A 22,202-nucleotide genomic window follows, 5' to 3' on the forward strand; every position below is an offset into this window, starting at 1 on the left:
AAAAAAAAAATCACAAATCACAATCCAATGACAATTAAGACACACACACATTATAGATTTTCATTTTGCCTTCCCAACAATTTAGAAAAGAAACACTTCACATTCCCTCTTTTCACTAAATAATAGTGTTACAACATTTTTTTTTAAAATTTCTTCTTTTTCCTAAAACTGAGGAGATAGCAGGGGAAGAAAAAAAACCCCATAGAATGATGTTACATTCCAGATAGACTTTGGGTTCCTTTCTTACAAAACCAAAAAAGAGAAGAAAAAAAAAAATGTATCATTCCTTGTCAAATAAAAAATAGTAATAAATTGCATTTAACCAGCAACTTTGATACTATACCTACAGTAACTACACAACCATCATAAATAACCAAAAATGAACACAAAGATGGTGATTTACCGTCAGTGTGAAACTGTAGGTAGTTTCAACAAGTTCTTGGTTGCCAAAAGAATTTTCTCCCCACCTCGAGCTTCTTTCTCACCGTCATGTATGTTATATGTCCATCGTATTGCATGAGCAATGCGCCCTACCTTCTCTATCACATCGGGCATGTCGCGAATCACAGCTGTTCCTTCAGGACGTAATATTCGATCCATTTCCACCATTATATCAACTAGGTGACACCTGCAATAGTATGGAAGTGAAAGTGGAGATCAAACATAAATGATAAACAGCTAGAGGATATCAAACTGTCTAAGAAATTATAAGAGTTCTTTTCTGGACATGTTCTAACTTATGGGAAATAAATGTGATTTATGATAATGAATCAAGTGTTTGATACATGTTCACATAGCATAGAGGTACAAAGTTCAGAGAGGCAACTTAGTATTATTTTCAAGAAGAAAAGAACAGCAAGAAAAAGGTTGGCAAGACAAGGTCATTCTACGGCACTAACATTTTAAATAAATCACTAAAAATATGAGAAAAACAAAGTGGTGCCTTTTTGTATTTTTTTAAGAATACCATTCAGTTAATTCACTGTGACGCTATGACCGCTGTAGGTAGACATCATGGATAAATTTGAAATACATTGCCATTTATCAACTTGTTAATATAGGAATAAGTAGAAAATTGTCAAACTTGATTAGTGGCCATCTCTGTACCATATGCAAAGATGAGGCAACCTCATCTTTGATGCTGTACTGGGAATTCTTCACATTTGCTAAATTCAATGTTAAATAATAATAATAATAAAAAACATTTGACAAGCTTCTTATGCATACCTGCTCTTGCCAGTAACAGGATCTTTTACTAAAGAGTTGATTCCTGTGACGTGGATTAGATCATAGGTTCGAGGGTATGTGGAGAAAGCCTCACACCTAGAATCCACAAGATCAATTAAAAAAAAAAAGTTAGCCTCTACACATGCACGTTTAATGCTCTATTTTCACAGTGAAAGAGGAAAAAAGCACATTAAATGAAATTATTGGACATAGATATAATGAACTTAAACAAGCAAAAGTAATTCAATAAGTAGAAAAGCAGCATAATTTTGTCACTATTTTTGAACGGTTTCAACGTCATTCCTATATATGAATAATATCCATAAGAAGACTCATTACACTACACTTGATGATAAACCACAACAACGGTAAAACCCTTAGTTACTGAAATCCAACTCTAATTGGAATGGCAACCCAATGACAACTTACCATTGCCAGATGGCACCTTATCTCTGCGTAATTAAGTTTGTGAAGTGTCAAATGACAAAGAAACAAATTCACATTTCCTTGTGATAGAATTGCAGTCCCAAGAGGGCCAAGACAGCTTAACATTGCCAGAGGCCGATGTAATTAGATTTGTAAAGTCATAATATGTACAAGCTATCTTAACATTTTCTAAAGATCAAATCTGGAATTTAATTCAATCACCACAATGCATCAGTCTAATATAAATGCAGCCAGCTATTATAAATGGGCAGCATACTGGTCTCAACCAAAAGTATATATCCAGAAAGCATCACATTTCTTGGTGATGATAAAAAGCTCAGAAATGATGGCCCAAGGATAGAAAACAAAAACCAACCCTATAATATTGAAATGGTTGGTAACAGCTGAAAAAAAATTTATGGTCCAGGTCGTCATTGAAGACCTTAAACAACTTGATATACAATATGTGATTTCGATTGCCAAAGACCTTAAGTTGTTTTATAGAAATATCCAAAATACAACAGCGAAAAGATGTTTACCTGAAATAATAAAAGTTATTGTTTTTCATAGAAAGGCTGACTGCAAACAAATAAGGAACTTATATTGTGGGATATGAAAGACATGGTTTATCCAAAGATTGTTTGCAGAATGCCACCAGGACAAAAGTTGTTACCTTTATGGAAAAATTACGAACGGGTGGTTTAAGCTTCTAATGAACTTAATCTGCATTAGCCGCAAAAGCTGGTTGAGGTACAAGAGAAAAATCTACCATTTCTAAATTGTTCATTGCAGAGAAAGCAGTAAATTTAAACTTGGTTGATAGGCCCTATGGAAATATGTGAATAACTGAGAAATGCTTACCAGTCATGATATACTCCAATTAGACCTCTATCATAGACCACATCCAAAGTTAATGGCTTTCGAGCAGGAATGACGTTCATAATCCAGACAGGATCAGACATAAGTGCTGCAGCAAAGCCTCCAAAAAATGCATTCATGTCCATAACATTACGTATGGAGGTGGTCCCGAGCTTTATGCCAAGGGATTTCTTATAATATGCAACACGTCGGGTCCAACGCCTTGAATCAGCTTCAAACACATCAATACCATTTTTAATAAGTGACACCCTTGCTGGAGGCTTTGATAGCCTTTCAGGCCATTTTGCCATGTAACCAACAGCGATTTTTTCTCCTTCAATGGAGACCTTGCTGATACAATTCTTTAAATTAAAATACCTGGTGGAGAAATAATGGATCCAAGTGAAAAAAACGCATTACATTTTACCTCCACATGAAAGCAGAAAAGAAAAGTGACAATATTCACTAAGAATACCAGGCTTCACTGTGGTCATTTGCGTCATTGCATAAACCAAGCCCAAATTCATTTTGGCTAGGAATGCAAGATGCCCCTGAAGGCTTCTTCCAAATGACAGTGTTACCATCCACAACAATGAGTTCATAGCACAAAGTGACTGCCAAGGACTGGAGATCAGCCCATTCTTTATCTTGTTTAGGCCATTGCACAGGTGGGCCAGAGATGACAAGGTATCCACCTGGCCTAAGCAACCGGTCTACTTCAATTAAATAAGTACCATCTGCAATTGAGGATTCATGGCATAAATACCAGGGGAAAGATAACCTGTACACAGGGAATGCAGCTCCATGCAAGACATAATGAGGATGAGATACTCACTGTAAGCAGTAAAGGGGATCAGACATCGAGAACAATGAACCAGGTCAAAAGAATATGCAGGAAATGGAAGTCGCCGAGTTCCTAACATTGCCACAAATGCAGGTACTCCTCTTTCTAGTGCAAACTGTATTTGGGCTTTATGCGAGTCTCTTGGAGCAAAAGAAAGTGTCATGATATTTTCTTTGAGCATATATCCCCCAAAGCTGGCAACCTTTATAAAAATCAAATTATCAATAAAAAAAATAGAGAAGGCCAGCATGAAAATAAGATTAAACAAAGTTCTGAAACGCCTCTCACCCCACAACCCATGTCCAGAGCTGTCCTCAAAAGACCGCTGTCAATGGGAATGTATTGTCCAAGCTTCTCAATATACTGCACAGCTCCATCAGGGAACATAGTGCCGCCACCAGGGAAGATGAAGTATGAACCTTCTTCTTTCATCCAGCCTTGATGACCTTTCCTCTCTGCAATTTTATTATATGGCATGTTGTCATGCCATATCTGCAAGCCCAAAAAACATACTTTTATTTTTTCCCTAAACCTAATAAAATTTAATCACAAGGTCTAACACAACATGAGATGAAGCAAAAACAACTAAAAATCGAAACTATATTGAGTGTGGAGTGTGGTGGGAAGTTCGAGATGTATCATCAATACAAGTCAACTTTATGAAAATTTCAAATAGTTCCTTATAAAATACCTACAGGCCAACCTTATATACAAACAACAAAAGAAGTCACGAGAATGGCATTTTGTAGAGCACACACCAAAAAAAGAGCCGTTGACTAGCATGAGTAGTAAATAATGACAAAAAGAAAAAAATAAATCATAAGCTTGTTATTAGATTGTGTATATTACATCAAGAAAAAATATGTTATTCCACATGTGCTCTCAAAATATCAAACCTATTATTCACAGTGAAATCCTCCAATTAAGAAAACTACCTCGATCAAGTTTTAATTATTTTTTATTTTTTATTTTTGGCAATTTTTAATTCGATTCAAAAATTATGGTCTACTATCCATAAGGATAGTCCGGTCTGTATCAACAGGGAACTTGGCAACTGAACATTCAAACAGAAGCTGAAAAAGAAAATGGAGAGAAACTCATCTTTGCTGCAAAACATCCAACACATCTGAACGCCTACTGGTGTGCAGTGTGCACTATATCTAACATAGCAGCATTTTTCGTTTTTAGTTTTTAATATGTAAATTTTTAAGGTTTAGGGCATACACTAGGTATAGTTTTGTCTCTCCTGAACATTCAAACAGGTGCTTAAAAAATAAAATGGAGGGAAACTAATCTCTCATACAAAGCATCCAACACATTACTAAAATTGCAAAATCTGAACTACTAGACTGCACTTATCTAATATTTTAGCATTTTTTTTATAAAATATGTAAATTTATGTGTAGTGTACACTAGGCATAATTTTGTCTCTCTTGAATGTTTTTCTTTGTGAACTGAACACAAATTTAGCTTTTTCTTCGCACAAATAACGAAATGGTCCACAATCAACTTGTTAAAAAAACAAATATATATCTAATCAATGGTCGCACATGACTCCCAGACATTCCATAAAATAATATATGTTAATTAAGAGTAAAGGCATAGATTAATTAACTATTAAGCTTAATTAACGACAAAGATAGAGAACCTTATGTAGACTCTCAGGCCACGGCACCGGAATCTTGTACCCATCCGGCGGCGGCACAAGACACAGCGGCAACTCGCCGGACTCCGGGCAGTGGCGCTCCCTATAAAAGTTCATCTCCCGGCTGAGCTGGCTGTTCCGGCGAGGATCCTCACAGGGCATCTGATCAACCTCGTCAACAGGGCAAGTAGGGATGACAGGACCAGCAGCGGAGCGCTGGGAACGCGGGGAATCAAGCAGGGAGAGAACACGCTCACGCTGGCGGGGATCAGAGGGGTCAGAGCGGGCCAGAGCGCGGCGTCCGGCGGCCGCCAGCGGATCACCGAGGGACGTGAAGACGAGAATGAAGAAGATGATCACAGCGCCAAAGAAGGCGGTGGATACGAGGTCAAGCAGCGTCCACGGGCGCGGCGGGCCACGGCGCGGCGGCGGGAGGTTGACATGGCCCATGGGGCGATGATCGGCGGCCTGGAATGGGATCTAGAGGCGAGGGTTTGGGATGGAGATCGAAGTGGAGATGAGATCTAACGAGGGTTTGGAGAAGAAGAGAGTGAGCGTGAGAAGGAGAGTGAGCTCCATTGAAGAAGGGATCTGGATCGGAGTTATAAGGCCGCCGACATGTCGGTGGAGTGGGCCTGGGCCTGGGCCTGGGTTTGGGCCTGGCCCATTTTAGTGGCATTGGTGTAAATATTTGTTTTTGTGTGCACTCTTCTGGTAAATTTGAATGTTTGCATGTTTATTTATTAATTGCCGGGCTCAAATCTTAATGGGAAAATTGTTTTTAAAATATTGTAATTTTCTTTTATCATCATTGAAATATTTTATTTTTAGAATTTGGGAAAAAAAAAAATATATATATATATATATATATATACAAGGAGTCGTGATTTACGAACATATTCCCGATAGCGTCTCAGATGTGTGATTTTGTTATATTATTATTACAATCTAGATTAAACAGTTAAAATTTAAAAATAGTTCATCTCATTCTTTTATTGTGTAATTGTGTTATAAAATAATGAGAAGAATTCAGTGAAATTATTATATTTAAATTATTGAGAACGGATGTATGTAAATGTATTATTTATAAATGTATATGGAATGATATTGTTATTGTTTGGATGGAGATTATAATAAATCAAGTATATAATTTAATTAATAAAATTAAAAAATTTACAGATTAATGGTAAATTAAAAGTCTAAGAGAACAAAAAAAACCAAATGAATTGTAAAATAAAAAAAAATTGAAATTTAATTGAAAGAATATTGGGAAGTGACAAGAATGATGCATCATTTACGTAACTTAAATCATAAAATATGTGGGATTTTTTTATTTATGGCATTAATATATACAAGTTTTGATTTTTGCGAGGATAAGTAGCTGCTAATAGAAACTTTGCTCCCATGTTATGTTTGATGTTGGATTGCGTAGTTGTGTTGTTTCTAGACATAACATGATTTTGGATTTGGGTGGAAGGATAGAGTATTCTAGTGTTGGTCTTTGTAATTAGTTAATAAAAAAAAATTTACAACACCTGGATTTTGTCCACGCTCTAGCGGTTAAAAACCAAGGGATGTGTATAAGCGCCGATTGAGAGTGAATGGGGCAAAGGTTGTACACTCATGGCTACTAGAATTATCCACACACATAACTATTATTCACACTTTTAAAAATGTACCATTAAACATGACTCAAATTCTCATCACTTGTGAAAAAGAGTTCTAATGGGGACTCGGTTACCAAAAATATCATTATTGTACATGAACACCAACCAATTGCAGATGTACCTTTTGCATTCTATTAAAATATTAAGTACATAGGACCATATATATATAAATCAAAATACATAGACTAAAAATTTAATGAAAAAAATTTATGATCAAAATAAAACTATTCAAAGAGTTTTTAATAATTTCCATAAACTTACAAATCAATTAGTTAAATTAATATATATTACCTTGGTATAGATGCTTAAAACCTCCAAATCATTCATCCCCAATGAAGAAGAACCCACAACATGTGACACACCAACAAAACCCTTACACCAACTACTCCCACTTCTTTAAAGTTAAAACCTCATTCAATCCATAATCATTTCACCATCTTGAAAAACAAGCAATGGCTTTCACTTCAAAAACTTTCATTATTCCCACTACTACCATAACTCTTCTCTTCCTGTATTACACCATGGCAATGTACTGTGATGTCATAAGTTCTCTACTATATAGCTGTGAAAATTTCATGGTTTATGGTCCACCGGAAATGGCAGTGAGTTCACAGTGTTGTGGTGGATTGCTTCATCTTGCAAACATTAGTGGCGAGTCCATTCTTGCAAGAAGAGTTATATGTAGTTGCATTGTTTCTTTGATTGATGATTATGGCCCTAATGCTACCACCATTGCTAGTCTTCCTAGACTTTGTGGTGTTTATCTTGGTTTTCCCTTGGACCCAAACATCGACTGCAACACGTAAGTTTTTTTTTTAATTCATTAGTGTGCCATTTAAGATGGATGATCTCAAATGTCGATTGTGTTTTTAGATGTTATTTATGTTAGAAATCACTAAAGTTCAACATCTTTTAGATGTTGCTGTTTTAATTTGTTATTTTCTTACTTTTATTTTGTGTTTTTTATTGGGTGTATCTAGGGATGTAAGTGGGGCGGAAAATTTATATTTCCCAACGCCCCGCCTCGACGGGGCGGGGATTCTCCGAAACATCCCCGCGAAGCGGGGAGCGAGAAAAAATTCCTCTGTCTAGTGGGGCGGGGGCGGAGAATGCTCTCCCCGCCCCACGGGGATCCACCCCCGACTCCCCGCGGGAATTCTTCAATAAAATAAATATATATTATATATATTTAATATATTTATTAAATATTATTTCAACATTAATATAATATTATATATATAATCAATAAATATTTATTTGTTAAATATAACTCTTATATTTAATAAAAACTTAATTTAAAATTACTGAATTTAAATATAATTGTAACAATAAATTTAAAATAATGTTATATATTATAAATATTATTTTTTCAATCCATTAAACATTGAAACTCTTGCTCATTAATTTATCTTTATATTATAAAAGTGGACCCGCAATTATTTCATACAACTTATTAACTATTTATATTTATTTTAAAAATTTTAATCAAAACTTTTATTTACTATTATAGATAAATATGTTATATTAAAATTAAGATTATATTGATTAATTTATCAACTTTATTGAAATCTCAACTTGTAAGTAGAACATCTCTTATGAAATCCCAACTTCCGCAGTTCCTCATCTTCAATTCTTCATACCATCGATTAGTTTGTTAGTTTGTTGTGAGGAATATTTTGTTTATTTTTTAATTTCATATATGGTGTATTATATGTGTAATTAGGAAAAACAATTTGGTAGAAAAGGAATACTTCGTCCCTGCGAGGATTCCCTGACCCCACGGGGATCCCTGCGAGAGAATGAGTGGGGGGAGAATTCCCCCGCGGCTTGTGAGAAGCGGGGATGGGGATGGGGATCCCATTCTCTGCCCTACCCCGCCCCACTTGCATTTCTAGGTGTATCACCTCTAGTGACCGTTAGTGATCTTTTTATTTATGTTGTCGTTGTTTTGTTGTGTTGTCTCTTTATTTTGTTCCAGATTTAAGCTCCTGTTTTTGTTGAAGAATTTGTGGTTTTTTCACTTAATAAATATATATATATATTATATTAAAATCAATATGTTTAAAGAACCTGGTGATACTCCCATTTTTTTTCTTCCATTGATGGTCTTTATTAATAGGGGATTCTAATGATAAAAATTATAAATCATAAAATTTAATTTGAATGTAAATCTAAATTAATATCATTATCATAGGATTCAGATTAACAACTAGTTTTTCACTTATGTTGTTTGGTTATATATATGAGATTTTTGAAATACCAGCTGGAATTTGTGTAATTTGTTTAATTGACTACTATGATATTATATATATATATTATTATTACATTATCTTTGCACATTTTAAACAATGTGTTTTTTTAATATAGATTGTTTGATAAATTTTATTTTTCATTTTTCATTTTTTTTAAATATTAAACACGGTTTATCAATAATAATAATAAATTCAAAAATTAGATGGAAAACATAATAAAATTAAATTAAGCAATTTATTAGATTTTAGTGGTTAAGTATGGGATCCCAATGTCTACTATTTGTAATTTTTTTACTTGTCACTTGAAGAAAATATCAAAATTAGTTATTTACTATTTTGTAGGGTTCATTAGGGCATTTTTAACTGACGGCCAAATCGGTTGGAAGTCCAACGTTGCGTTAAATCATGATTTGCTACAGTGCATGCAAATAGTTGCGCATCATTGTAGCACAAGTTTTTTTTTTCTATTTAATATTTGTTTAGTGATGTTTGAGTCATTAATTTTATAATTTTGATCTACTTTTAGCTACATAAATATACATCATTATATAATTTGTACTTATAATTTTATATTTTAATCAAATTAATAATTTATAATTTAAGGTTATTTTTTTTAGTTAATAAGAAATAAAAAATTGAAGAAAATAATAAAAAAATATAAATACATTATAATTAGGATAAATTACATGAGCAATGAAAAAAAATAAAAAATAGTTCTAACATAGATTATCATTGATAACAATAAAAAAAATCACAACACCGAATAAATTGTGAATATATAAAAATTATGAAGTGAGAAGAATATTTTTATAATATTATGTTTTAGAGTTAAAAATAGAATTGCTAGTTGAAAAATTTTCACTATAGAAGTTGTATTTTTGTATACTAAAATTTCAAATATAGAGTTTTGGGTTGGAAATGGTCTTAGGCCACTCTTTTAAGTTTCTATATTTCTTTTATTATAGTGTGTTGTTTTTTATCCAAATTTTTAAATAAATGTTAGAAAAAGGGATATATATATATATATGTGTGTGTGTAAGTTGAAAGCATAATTTTAGGTTTATCACCATGATATCTTGTTGGCTCCATGTTCCGTTTGCCATGGCGATTTGCATTGATGTTTATTTATTATTATTTTGTGAAACTTTGGGAAATGTTACTCACATTTGTATTTTTATATTGCAGCATATTTTGACCAATATGGAATGAAGGAATAAATATGGAGTTGTTAGGAGTAGGTTTTGAAGGATAAAGAAGAAAGAATCTTTCATTGTGTTCTTTTCACGGAAAAAAACCAATAAGCAATAACTACAATTTGTAGTTTGAAAAAAAAAAATATTTATTTTCAATATATATATATTCCTCCTTTTTGTTTCCTATGAGAAATGCCGAAAAACTAGTGGTGATTATAGAGGGCTCTTGTTCTACCAATATTTTTAGATTTTTTTTTTATTTTAATAATGCTATACATCACAAATAGATTTTATGAAATTTGTCACGAATACTAACCCCGGAGTTGAAGTTAGCATTTCTAGCTCCAGAGTTGGCAACCCCAACTATAGGGTTATCATTTGTGTCAAATTCGTGAAATCTGTTCGTGATGTATAGTATTATTATTTTTATTTATGTGCGTCCATTCAATTGTTAATCAAATCATTCGCCAAGTTTTATTAAACAGTGCTACACACATTGCAAAACAGTTGTAACAGTTGTATGATAAAAAGTGGGATAAACAATACCCTCGCTAAGTTTTATTAAACAGTACTACACACATTGCAAAACAGTTGTAATAATTGTAACAGTTGTATGATAAAAAGTGAGATAAACAATACCCTCGACAAGTTTTATTAAACAGTGCTACACACATTGCAAATTTTTTTATGACTCTCGGTAATTATATTTACCAATGGCCCTTTGGGTAAGACTTTCATTTCAAAAAAAAACCTTAGAACAAACTCCAAAGCCCACACAATGGTCAATAAGAGAGCACCGTGTTTGTTGAACTTGGTCCAAATTTGTGCACATCCCTTATACACATTTGTCGCATTTTGTCATATATATATATATTTGTGTGTGTGTGTATATATATATATATGTATAAGAACTTTAAAAGATAATTTCCGTTTAGAAAGTTTGATTTTTTTTTTACAAAAGGTAATTTTCACAAATAATTTTGGGAAAATTACTGTTTACCCCTCAAGAATTTCAAAACTTCCCAAACAGAACCTGTGAGTTTTGAATACCTCAAACAACCCTTCCTTTATTGTTTCACTTCATTTTTGCCCCCCTGCATTATGAAATTTCATCATTGTCCTTAAACCTTTTTGCATACATTTTTTCATTTTTTTGCATTCATTTTTGCATGTACTCATTTCTTAGACAGAGAACTCATTTTTTAAACAGAGAGCTCATTTCTTTAAACAGAAACCTCACTTCTTAAACAAAAAACTCATTTCTTAAACAAAACCTAACAGAAACCTCATTTTTTAAACAGAAAACTCATTTTTTAAACGGAAACCTCATTTTGTTAAACAGAAAACTCATTTTTAAACAAAAACATTGATATTTAAACAGAAAAACCAATATTTATGTGACAAATTAATCCTGCGTATAAAAACCAATTAATCTTGGCCTATTTAAATAGAAACAACGATATTTAAGCACTTTTTTTAAACGTAAACGCAATATATTAAACATAAACATCGATAGTTAAACAAAGACAACCAAACATAAAGACGGTCGTTCTTTATTATATGGAGATAACGATATTTACATTAAAAATTTAATAAGTTTGTGAAAAAGAATTTAGGTTAGGATGATTACATTATAACTACAAACAAAAGAATTTAGCTTAGTATGAAGAGTAATACATGTACTCATTTCTTAAATAGAGAACTCATTTCTTAAACAAAAAAGTTCATTTCTTAAACAGAAAACTCATTTCTTAAACATAAACCTAACAGAAATATCATTTTCTTAAACAGAAACCTCATTTTTTTAAACAGAAACCTCATTTTTTTAAACAGCAAACTCATTTTTTAAACAGAAACATTGATATTTAAACAGAAAACCAATATTTACATGACAAATTAATCCTGGGTATAAAAACCAATTAATCTTGGCCACTCGTACATATTTAAATAGAAACAACGATATTTAAACAATTTTTTAAACGTAAACACAATATATTAAACAGAATCATCGATAGTTAAACAAAGACAAACAAGCATAAAGATGGCCGTTCTTTATTATATGAAGATAACGATATTTATATTAAAAATTTAATAAGTTTGTGGAAAAAAATTTAAGTTAGCATAATTACATTATAACTACAAACAAAAGAATTTAGGTTAGCATGAAGAGTAATGCATGTACTCATTTCTTAAACAGAGAATTCATTTTTTTAAACAGAGCTCATTTCTTTAAATAGAAACCTCATTTTTTTAAACAGAAATCTCATTTCTTAAATAGAATCCTCATTTTTTTAAACAGCAAACTCATTTTTTAAACAGAAACATTGATATTTAAACAAAAAAACTAATATTTACGTGACAAATTAATCATAAGTATAAAAACCAATTAATCTTAGCCACTCGTACATATTTAAATAGAAACAACGATATTTAAGCACTTTTTTAAACGTAATCGCAATATATTAAACAGAAACATCGATAGTTAAACAAAGACAAACAAGCATAAATATGATCGTTCTTTATTATATGGAGAGAACGATATTTACATTAAAATTTTAATAAGTTTGTGAGAAAAAATTTAGGTTAGCATGATTACATTATAACTACAAACAAAAGAATTTAGCTTAGCATGAAGAGTATTGCATGTATTCATTTCTTAAACAGAAAGGTTATTTTTTAAACAGAACGTCATATTTTAAACAAAACTTCATGTTTTAAGTAGAAACTCATTGCTCCCAAGGGCATTATAGTCAAACCATGTCACACTTACCACAACTTCCCACACAAGGAAATTGACAAGGAACAATTTCGTCCAAAAAATCCAAATTAACTCTATCAATCACTGTTAGATGTTTGGGGGTTTAAAAAATTATTGTATTAAAAAAGAAAGGGATTTTATGGATATTTAAATTTAGGGAGAGAATCTGTGCATATTGGGGTGTTTTTAGTAATTTCCACTAATAATAATAAGAACAATAACAACAGACCTTCCTTTTAATCCTAAGATTGCATAATATGTTCTCAATTTCTCTCATTTTCTAATATAATCAATCAGCCATTAAATCCGAACACAAAAAAGAAAACATTCAACAAAACAGAGCAGAAACAGAGCCAAACTAAACAAACATCCATTCAAACTATACTCATTAAAAACATATATCTAAACACAAACCAAACCACCTCTAAAATTCACAGACCATCTTCAAATTCTAATTGGCATTCCAAACCTATCCAACCTGCCAGATCCCTGATAACAAGCTTCATTACCAAATTTAGCATGCAGAGCCGAAGAATTCGAACAATATGAAGATGTAACCGAAGAACAAGTCCTCTGTGAACTCTGAGACCTCAGTTTCACCAGCTCCTTCGGTCTCTGTTTCGGCACACTCTGCGCCCGGACCTTTGCCTGGAATGACACAGTATTCCCCATGTAACTCGGACAATGTTCAAATTCATCACTGAAAGGCCTTCTTCTACATTCATTCTTTGATTTGATCCACCCATCAATCCATGAATTACTAATCCTCTGTTTATAAGCCTCTGTTTTTTCCGGTGTCAAAGATTCCTGCATGATTTATGTAGGCAAAATTCAGTGAGAGTTTGTGAAGTTTTTGATCATTTAAAGTGTTTGGAGATTGAGAATGTGGTGTACTTGATTGGAAAGAGGACTGGAGCACTTGTTTGCGCGGCGGGCACGCACACGAAGCCGGGCCTGAGCATGAACTAGTGCTTGCATGCACCGGAGTGTCTCTGCAGTTTGTTTTCGCACAATGTGGCCTCTCACCAATGCCTGCAATTTCACTAGACCTTTCAATGCTTTGAGTGCTTTTCTTGCCTGAAAATGCAGAGGAATTAGAACAAAATACAGTTATAACAAGCATGAACTTTATAAAACAGAGCAATAGTAAAGTAGAAGAAGATACAATGATAACAAAAGATGAAAACAATTGGTGATAAAGTAGAACAAGATAACAGCTTTTGAGGTGATCATCTTGACTTCAAATGCAAAAGAATTAGAAGAAGATAACAGTAATAACAAGAGATGTGAACTCCATTAATGATAAACTAGAGCAATAGAACCAGGTTTAAAGAAGCATGCACATCCATCACAATCATGCAATAAAATTAGAAGAAAAAGGAGGGTTTTTTCCCACTGATATCAGTGCTATCTTTGCTTTCTAAAATCATGCAATCATTTCAGAAGAAAAAAAGGAGAGTTTTTTCCCCGTAATTTCAACTGCAAAGGAAGTACTAAATTAGAAGAAGATACAGTAATAACAAAAGAGCAACAGAAACAAGCTAAAAGCCAAAAGATTAGAAGGTGAAGAAGAAATATATCAATGGCGTGTAAATTCAGCAAAATGACAGCTTTGAAGTGACAAGCATATCCATTAAAATCACGCAATCAAATTAAAAGAAAAAGGAGAGTTTTTTTTTCACTGCAACTCGGAATTTGGATCTTAAACAGTAAAAGTAATCAAAAAAGGAAACTTTTACTTTTCTGCAATTCAAAGAAAATTCAAAACAGAAAAAGAAAAATCCAAACTTTTACCAGATAACCACGAAATGAAGCTTGGATCTTCACTGCTGACCATTCTTCACGTTTAGTGATGCTCACCGCCGGTAGCTTCATCGGCGGCGGTGACGCCGGAGGTGGTTTGGGATTGATTTCAGGAATGGACTTGACAAAGCCCCATCGCTTCTTTTGTTTGGCTGGGATCTGGTTCTCCGCCGCCGAGATAGGCTTCCTTCCGGTGAGGAGAGCCTTTAGCCACCTCGTTGCTTTGGCCATCGGTTAACTCACCGCCGGTTTTCACACACCGCCATTGACATCCATGAACGGAGACGACGAGAGCTTGAAAGTAGTTACCTTTGGGATGATCTATATATATATATAAAGCAATGGATATATTTACATTTAGCCCCTCTAATCTTGCGAAATAACATCCAGAGTTGTTTTACATATAAATCCCTCAAAAATCTCATAATAACGTGAGATAGCTCAGTGTCTTTATATGTTTATCCAGGCCATCTCATTTTTTATGAACACATAATCTTCTCTTTTAATTTTATTTTATTTGCGCTTGATGAATTTTACTTTTTTTTTTTGGTAAAATTGAATTTTAATGTATGTGAAAATTAATTTTCCAAAAAATTACAAATATCTTTTAAAACTTTGGAAAGGGTTATATATTATAAGTAAATTATTTATTTTTAATTTTAAAATAATAATAATAATTTTATTTTATTTTCTTGCTAAAGTGAATAAATTATCCTACACAATTGTTGTTATTATTTTCCTTCAACTATACATTAAAAGAGAGTTGAACGCTTAATCTTTCACATGAGAGTCAAGTGTTTTACTGCTAAATTATTATCTCGAACTCTTAATCATTCGCATTAGAGTCAAGTGTCTTACTACTTAGTGATCAACCAAATATACAAGTAAATAGAGAATTTTTTTTTTCAAATAAAATTAATTTTGATAAAATCAGGATAGATATATAAAAATAATAAAAAAAAGTCACATGCATATATCCAACTGAACAATTATAAATTATAATGTTTTCTTAGGGGCTGGTGTGGAAAACCACGCTTGATTTTATTTTTCACAAAAGAAGATAGGATTTTAACTCGTTCGCACACTTCTCTAAAAAGTGGAAGTAATTACAGCCAAAGGGTAAAAACAGGAAAGCAATTATATAATTCCATGTTTTCAGATGGGCTAAATGCAAAAATCGTACGTACAAAAAAGCGTTCAGTTGTACCACCGAAGCAGGATAACAGAGAAACAGGACAAGCTATGATGCTTCGCATCGCCGTCCATATCTCTTAAAGCTCTGAGGAGATGAAGCCACGTGGCTCACCAGGGCGGGAAAGGACCGTAGAGGGAACGAAAGCCGTTGGATCTTGATCGGACGGTTAGATTAGGTGGCAGGGTCCCGTGAAATCTCGAATGAAGAGAAGGTGTTGGGTACGTTTAGTATCTTAGTACGGCGGTTCAGTTGAACGCTTTTTCTTTCTGAAGTACAGATAGCACTAGGGCTTTACATCTGTCTTGATTGGATTTGGTCCCACCAATCGGACGGTTGAAATTTGCGCTCATTTTTGGCTTCAGATTTGGTTATTATTATTATTATTATTATTAGGGAAAATTACTGTTCACCCCTCGTAATTTTCAAAACTTCCCAAAAACCCCCTCCAACTTTTGCGACACCGGATACCTCCGTTATATTTTACATTCCTTTTAACCCCAGTCGGTGAGTTGAAGTGGCCCACGATATGAAATTCTTTTTCGCTTGCGCAAAAGTGTGAAAAATGGTCGCCCAATCATAACTTTCTTTATGCGTAGTTTTTCAATTTTTTGCCTCTCGCTTCTTCTCAAACAAAGTTTAGAAAGTCTCATATCTTTGCTTTACTTGTTCTTGTTCTCGTTCTTGTTCTTGTTCTTCTTTTTCTTCTTCTCATTTGGTGTATTCGATTTTAGCTCTTGGATTAAATTATGGAGTTTTTGTCTGCTATCATAGATCTAACGAGGGAGGGACGAGTGCTAATGTTCACTGACCATCTTGGGAATCGATGTTAGTGAAATATGTGAGCGATGGGGTCTTGATATTTCCGTGTCAAAGGGTGAAGTTTATCACGCCAGATGGACATAAAACGAGTATGTCTCATATAAACGAGGTTGACTTCAGACAGCATGTGTCGCGTGCACTCCATCTTCAAATGTTACGTTGTTGATCTTGTTGTTGAGGCAGGATGATGTGGCATCGTATCCTACTGAAAAAGCGAGTTCTTCTCGTTGTAAGTTTCTCTCGCTTTATGTTTATATAGTTGTAGAAGTTAATTATTGTTTATTATCCACCGTCACCATGCTTTACATTTATCAAGTTTCCATTTAAACACTATCGTCTCCGATTAACTTATTAACTTATTATTTAACTTTTTGTTTTAACGTTTAAGATTTATGTTTATCGTTTAAATATTTTGTGTCTCTGCTTTTTAAATATTGATGCGTGTTCGTTTAAACTAAAGTGTTGGCGAGAATTCAGAATCGGCGTCGCCTGCATTTCACATCATGGCGAGCATCGAGGGTGCGGCGTGCCTTTCTTCCTCGTCCGATCCGTGAGTGTTGTCGTTTGGATGTTAGACCCGATGTTTTGAAGGCGTTGAACATTTTGGAGACGACTTAGGAATTTTTGCAGATCAAAAGGAATTTTTGACTTCAAATTCTAAGAACGAGAAACACCGAGCGACTCGTGGAAGGAAGCTTTCGACTTCAAAAATGGCGTATAAGGAAGCTATATTCCCATACCGGACAATGACGAGCCGATGGATGAAAATCGTGACTCGCGCTTTGCGATCACTGCGACGAGAAAGGCAACCCGGGTGTCCTGAGCGAAGAGGATCGAGTCGTAGCGTCCCGAGGTCCGCGAAGTTGCGTTGTAGCCATTGTCACGCTTTCAGTCAGCAATCGCGGATCGTGGAATGAATCACTGTCGACTAGGCATTGTAGTATATACTTCTTATTATTGTTTAAATATTGAACTTTATATTTAAATATATCTCTTACGTTTTAAATATTTTTATTCTCTCTGCTTAACTCGTTATTTTTTTATCGCTTTAAAAATAAATTTGTATCCGCTTTAAAAATGTACTAACGGGATGGTGCCATGCGGTTCCCCAGCTGCACTAATACACGCCTCGGTTCCCCAGCGTTTCCACTCCGTCGACACATAAAAATCGGAACATTACATTACACTCTATAAGAGATTATTAAGTAATAAGGATATTTTAAACAGAAAATATTAAGTATATTTTTGTTGTAATTACATTGATATTATTAAATAATAAGGATATTTTAAACAAAAAATATTAAATTTAAACAGAGAAACCTAAACTTAAACGAGAAAAACGAAGTTAAAGGGCAAAAGTTATCATTATACAGTTAAAATGAATGTTGATATTAGCCAATAATGAAAATGAAAATGAAACAGAACCCTACCCGATAATGTGTACCACTCATGGACTACAATATCATCCAACAAGAACAGTAACCTCAAAACGAAACAGAATGAATTTAATTGAATTTAGATACATGTACATTTACATCGACAAAAATTTGTCATGTTCTTCTGAAAAATGAATTAATTTAAAACCCGGTTTACATTCTGAAACTATTACACCTATACAACGACTATGACCCCGCTTATGACACTCCTCGGGTTCGCTTTACACAAAGAAACGGAGTTTAAACAATTACACTGATATTTACACAATGGAACTATATACTTAAACACTCGAAAGTGTATGTTAAACAATGTCTAACTGGATTATTAAAGAAAGAATCGTGTATACAAATATAGAAAGAATGACTAAGAACCCGCTCATGAAGACTCCCTCCGGGCCGTGATGCCTGACGCCTCCCTCCCTAAGTATGCGGGAAACATACCTTAATCGCAGATAAGGGACGCCACGGTCTGCGAGTACCAGAAGCTTCTCACCGCGAGTAACCGCTCGATAAACCGCATGACATAGCACGCACGATACCTTCCTTTTTCTCGTCAGGCTGACTAAGCTGCGGAGTATGCGGCGCGATCAGCCTAACTCCATGTCGATACGTCAGGTCGAATAGGTTCCAGCCGAGATATACAAGTTCATATTAGAATGCCGATTATTTACCGAACACTATTCACACAAACACAAATTATTAAAGCACTTACCATTTCTGAGCGCTTTTATCGTATTCTTCGCTGCATGAAGAATAACGCTCTGTATTCTTGTTTCTTTCATTGTCAAGGACTGACTGATACCAAGTGGCCACTCATAATTATCCGGGAGGATGACGATAGTCCACTTTACGCAAGCTGCGCGCCGCATTCCCAATCATAGCCATCGTGATTCATGTGCGCCGCCGCCTCGCTGACACTGAACAAGGCCAAATGTCGTGTGATGGAGGCGCTCTTATAACGATATGGCACTACGCCATCGCCTTTTGCGAAGATCATACGAACGCGGCCCATCACATCGCCCGCGACTCATCTCCTCTCCCGGCAGGTGTCAATAGATTGCGCCCGTGCAGGCCGGACAGAGTCATTCTTCCACACGACGATGTTGCAATGGTCGAACGGAACAAAGACATGTAAACAATGTTGTAAGTATAAAATTAAACGCTAAAAGTATAAACTTTAAATTCTATATCGAATGTTTAAACTAGAACTGTGAATATTTAAAGGGTATCACTTATAAGTTAAATGTTATCTCAGAATTTTAAACGTTAACGCCTCCTACTTAAAATGGTAACTAAAACAGTCTTAAACATATCATCATAAAAACTTCAAACTTATCTTGTCCATAGGGCAGCTGAGGAAGATCCTTATCAACTCTCGCCTCGTATTTATCGAGGCGATTGTCCAACGATTTTTCTCTCTGAACGAAGACTTTCCGGGTTCTTCTACTTTTTATCGGCTTCCTTTAACGGGGCACGACGCAGCGATCAACGGAGACACTCTCCTTACGCCTTTGCTCTTGTGGGATCGTGTCTCGCGATCAGCGCAGACGATCGTACCGCTGGTTCCACCGCTGACCATTCTCACTGCAGGTTAGACTCAACGACCTTCTCAACCGTGAGTTCCACGGCGAAGCGAGCATCAATCGGAGACACAACGCTGTCCCGTTGTTCTTCTTCATGGATCGCGGTCCATCTTTCGATGCCGACATCGCCAGCGCCGGTCTCCACTAGATGCATGATGTCGCCAAATCACGTAGTCGACGATCTTTTCCACCGCAAGTCAACCGCCATCTTCAATCTCCTCCACCGCTGATGGATATGTCATCAATCGTATCGACATCACCAATGGTGCTGGCCACTGGTGGCCGATGGTCGTCATTATTATTTCATCGTCACCGCAGACGCGAGCGGAGACTGGAGGCATTATTGCTTTTCCTCTTTTGCAAGCTTCTTCGAATGAGGCCGCTCTTTTGAAGGGCCACCCCGATGATGTCCCTGCGTCGAACTCCGACGGCGTATCCCGTCCCGTGCGTCATTTGTTTCAAGGGAAGGCGCAATGACGCGACCGCGACTGCCTCCAACGCCTCCACCAGCCGACAAGTCGAGGGAACTCGGTCATCAAAACTGCAAGCCTCGCATGAGGAGTTGCAGCCGACATCCTCGCTTTAGTGCCTAGGGAGCCGCGTCGTCGCCGACACTGGCCGGAGCCACGGCCGGGCGCGGGGCGAGGGCCTCCTCTGGACGAATGCTGGCCTCGGAAGGTGGAGAACGAGCGCCCGAAATAGCGCAAGGAAGAGGTGTGCGCTCTTCATCTCGCTTTTCGGCAAAGCGGTTGCCCGAGCAATAGCATCCCAAATCGACTCGGCTGCCCGAACAAATACTTTTTCATCACGATTCGCCGAACCAAATCTCAGAAACTAGCATGTGAAAAGCAAACAATCTTAGCGAAATTATTTAGTTTAAACAATTAAAACTATATTTACACATGAACTCAGATATTTAAACGTTATAACCTATTGTGTTAAACAAAGAACAAACAAATTAAACATTAAACTAAAAGTTTAAACTAGAGTTGAACAAAGTTAAACGGTAAGTTATAATGTTAAACGATAGATGAATAAAGTTAAACGGTAAATGATATGGTTAAACGTTAACGCCTCACGCTAAACAAAATATTTTTGAATTATTACCTCTTTTCCTTGAGAGACGACAAACTGCGTCTCTATCGCCGCTTCCTTGAAGTATTTTTCACCGTAGCACGAAAGATCCTTGGGATCTTGCGAGAACGGACTTTCTTTTCCTCGTTCCGGCCACTCATAAAAACCGGATGTTAAGCGCCACGCGCAACCCTTAACATACCCGGTGTTGGTCTTCTTCCCCACAAGATCTAGATTGCGACTCGGGTAGCGGCTTGTGGTATGTCCTCCATAAGCCACTTGTGCGCCGCTTGCGCCCATGCGTAGCGCCCTAATTCCGTGTAGATCATCGACATAATCAACGATCCAGCTTAGGGAACCGAGCAGGGGAGGTATTTGGGAAGAGGATCGTACCCGTGATAGGTACATCCATCGAGTTTGGCAAAAATTCTCCTTTCCCCTCTCGTCCAACGAGTCGTCAAGAGTGCTCCCGATGGAGTCTCTCGTGTTCTCGTGACGTCTTCGATAAATACCTCTTCGAAAAGTGACCGTGTTTTTCTTCTTCAAACACGATCGCCTCCCCATCGCAACGCAGGCCAAGAACGATCGCACACATCTTCGGGCCCCGAAAGTCGCGATGCTTTTCCCGATCCTCGAATTTATTGCTGCGGTTATCGATCTCCGCAATGCAGAGTCAAGAAGGGCCCGCTCTTGGTATACATGCCTTCCAACTCAAGAATGTCTGTAATCGGTGTCCTTCTGATGATCTCCCCGGTGTCGAGGGATCATGTGAACTTTCAATTCACCCACTGGTCTCCACTACGCTGCCAAGTAGCATCGCCCATTAACTAGATCGACCGCCATAATCACAAGCTCGCGATATAACAAAGACATTGTTAAGCGGAAATGTAATTTGTTAAACGCTAGAACACTCGCTCTTAAACACCTATATCATTTTTAAGCAAAGGACGTATACTATTAAAATGCAGAGATACAAATAATTAAACGGAGACGAACCAACTTAAACCAGTAAAAGCTCATTGCTTAAACGGAGACCTCATTTTTACAACTCGCAACCATATCAACCGAAAAGGGTAAACGTAGATTATAAACATTACACAAAGCACAAATAATCGGAAAACCATTTTCGATCATATACATAGACGAAAAATGTAAAAACAAAACAAAAACCCTAGCTGAGACATCTCCTCGCAGAGTAACAAAACCCTCACTGATTAATCCTCGAAAGCTTCAATGTCTTCCAACAAAAACAAAATCACAAACCAAAAACCGAAAAATGTCTCTTCGTAATGTAATAGTTAACAAAAACCATAATGAATACCTTAGACCGCAAAGTGACGAAATGCCGAATACTTGCACACTGGGACTTCTTCTTCGAGACGCGGTGAAAGGGAAAGAGTGCCGTGGCAAGAGAAGAGTCGA

At 35.6% G+C, this 22,202-nt stretch overlaps 3 protein-coding genes across 4 annotated transcripts; 1 reads left to right on the top strand and 2 right to left on the bottom strand.

Annotated features, from left to right (window-relative positions):
- Positions 1-28: 28 nt before the first annotated feature.
- Positions 29-5,573, bottom strand: LOC120279101 (probable pectin methyltransferase QUA3). Of its 2 annotated transcripts, none has more exons than XM_039285964.1 (8): positions 5,004-5,573; positions 3,644-3,847; positions 3,347-3,557; positions 2,987-3,248; positions 2,515-2,889; positions 1,228-1,323; positions 404-628; positions 29-238 (listed from the first exon to the last, which is right to left on the bottom strand). In XM_039285964.1, exons 1-7 carry the CDS (start codon positions 5,448-5,450, stop codon positions 406-408), a joined length of 1,818 nt encoding a protein of 605 aa, XP_039141898.1. In that variant the 5' UTR covers positions 5,451-5,573; the 3' UTR covers positions 29-238; positions 404-405. The 2 variants fall into 2 exon arrangements, with proteins under 2 accessions (XP_039141898.1, XP_039141897.1); XM_039285963.1 differs by having other exon boundaries at positions 29-242.
- A 1,540-nt stretch (positions 5,574-7,113) lies between these two features.
- Positions 7,114-10,417, top strand: LOC120279596 (putative non-specific lipid-transfer protein 14). The gene is made up of 2 exons (XM_039286525.1): positions 7,114-7,469; positions 10,105-10,417. Exons 1-2 carry the CDS (start codon positions 7,120-7,122, stop codon positions 10,112-10,114), a joined length of 360 nt encoding a protein of 119 aa, XP_039142459.1. The 5' UTR covers positions 7,114-7,119; the 3' UTR covers positions 10,115-10,417.
- A 2,687-nt stretch (positions 10,418-13,104) lies between these two features.
- LOC120279414 lies at positions 13,105-14,957 on the bottom strand. The gene is made up of 3 exons (XM_039286344.1): positions 14,665-14,957; positions 13,765-13,947; positions 13,105-13,677 (listed from the first exon to the last, which is right to left on the bottom strand). The coding sequence occupies exons 1-3, from the start codon at positions 14,902-14,904 to the stop codon at positions 13,315-13,317; spliced, it is 786 nt and encodes a 261-aa protein (XP_039142278.1). The 5' UTR covers positions 14,905-14,957; the 3' UTR covers positions 13,105-13,314.
- Between the last annotated feature and the right edge of the window lie 7,245 nt (positions 14,958-22,202).

This window comes from Dioscorea cayenensis, chromosome 16 (genome assembly GCF_009730915.1).
Source record: "Dioscorea cayenensis subsp. rotundata cultivar TDr96_F1 chromosome 16, TDr96_F1_v2_PseudoChromosome.rev07_lg8_w22 25.fasta, whole genome shotgun sequence".
NCBI classification, from domain to species: Eukaryota; Viridiplantae; Streptophyta; class Magnoliopsida; order Dioscoreales; family Dioscoreaceae; genus Dioscorea; species Dioscorea cayenensis.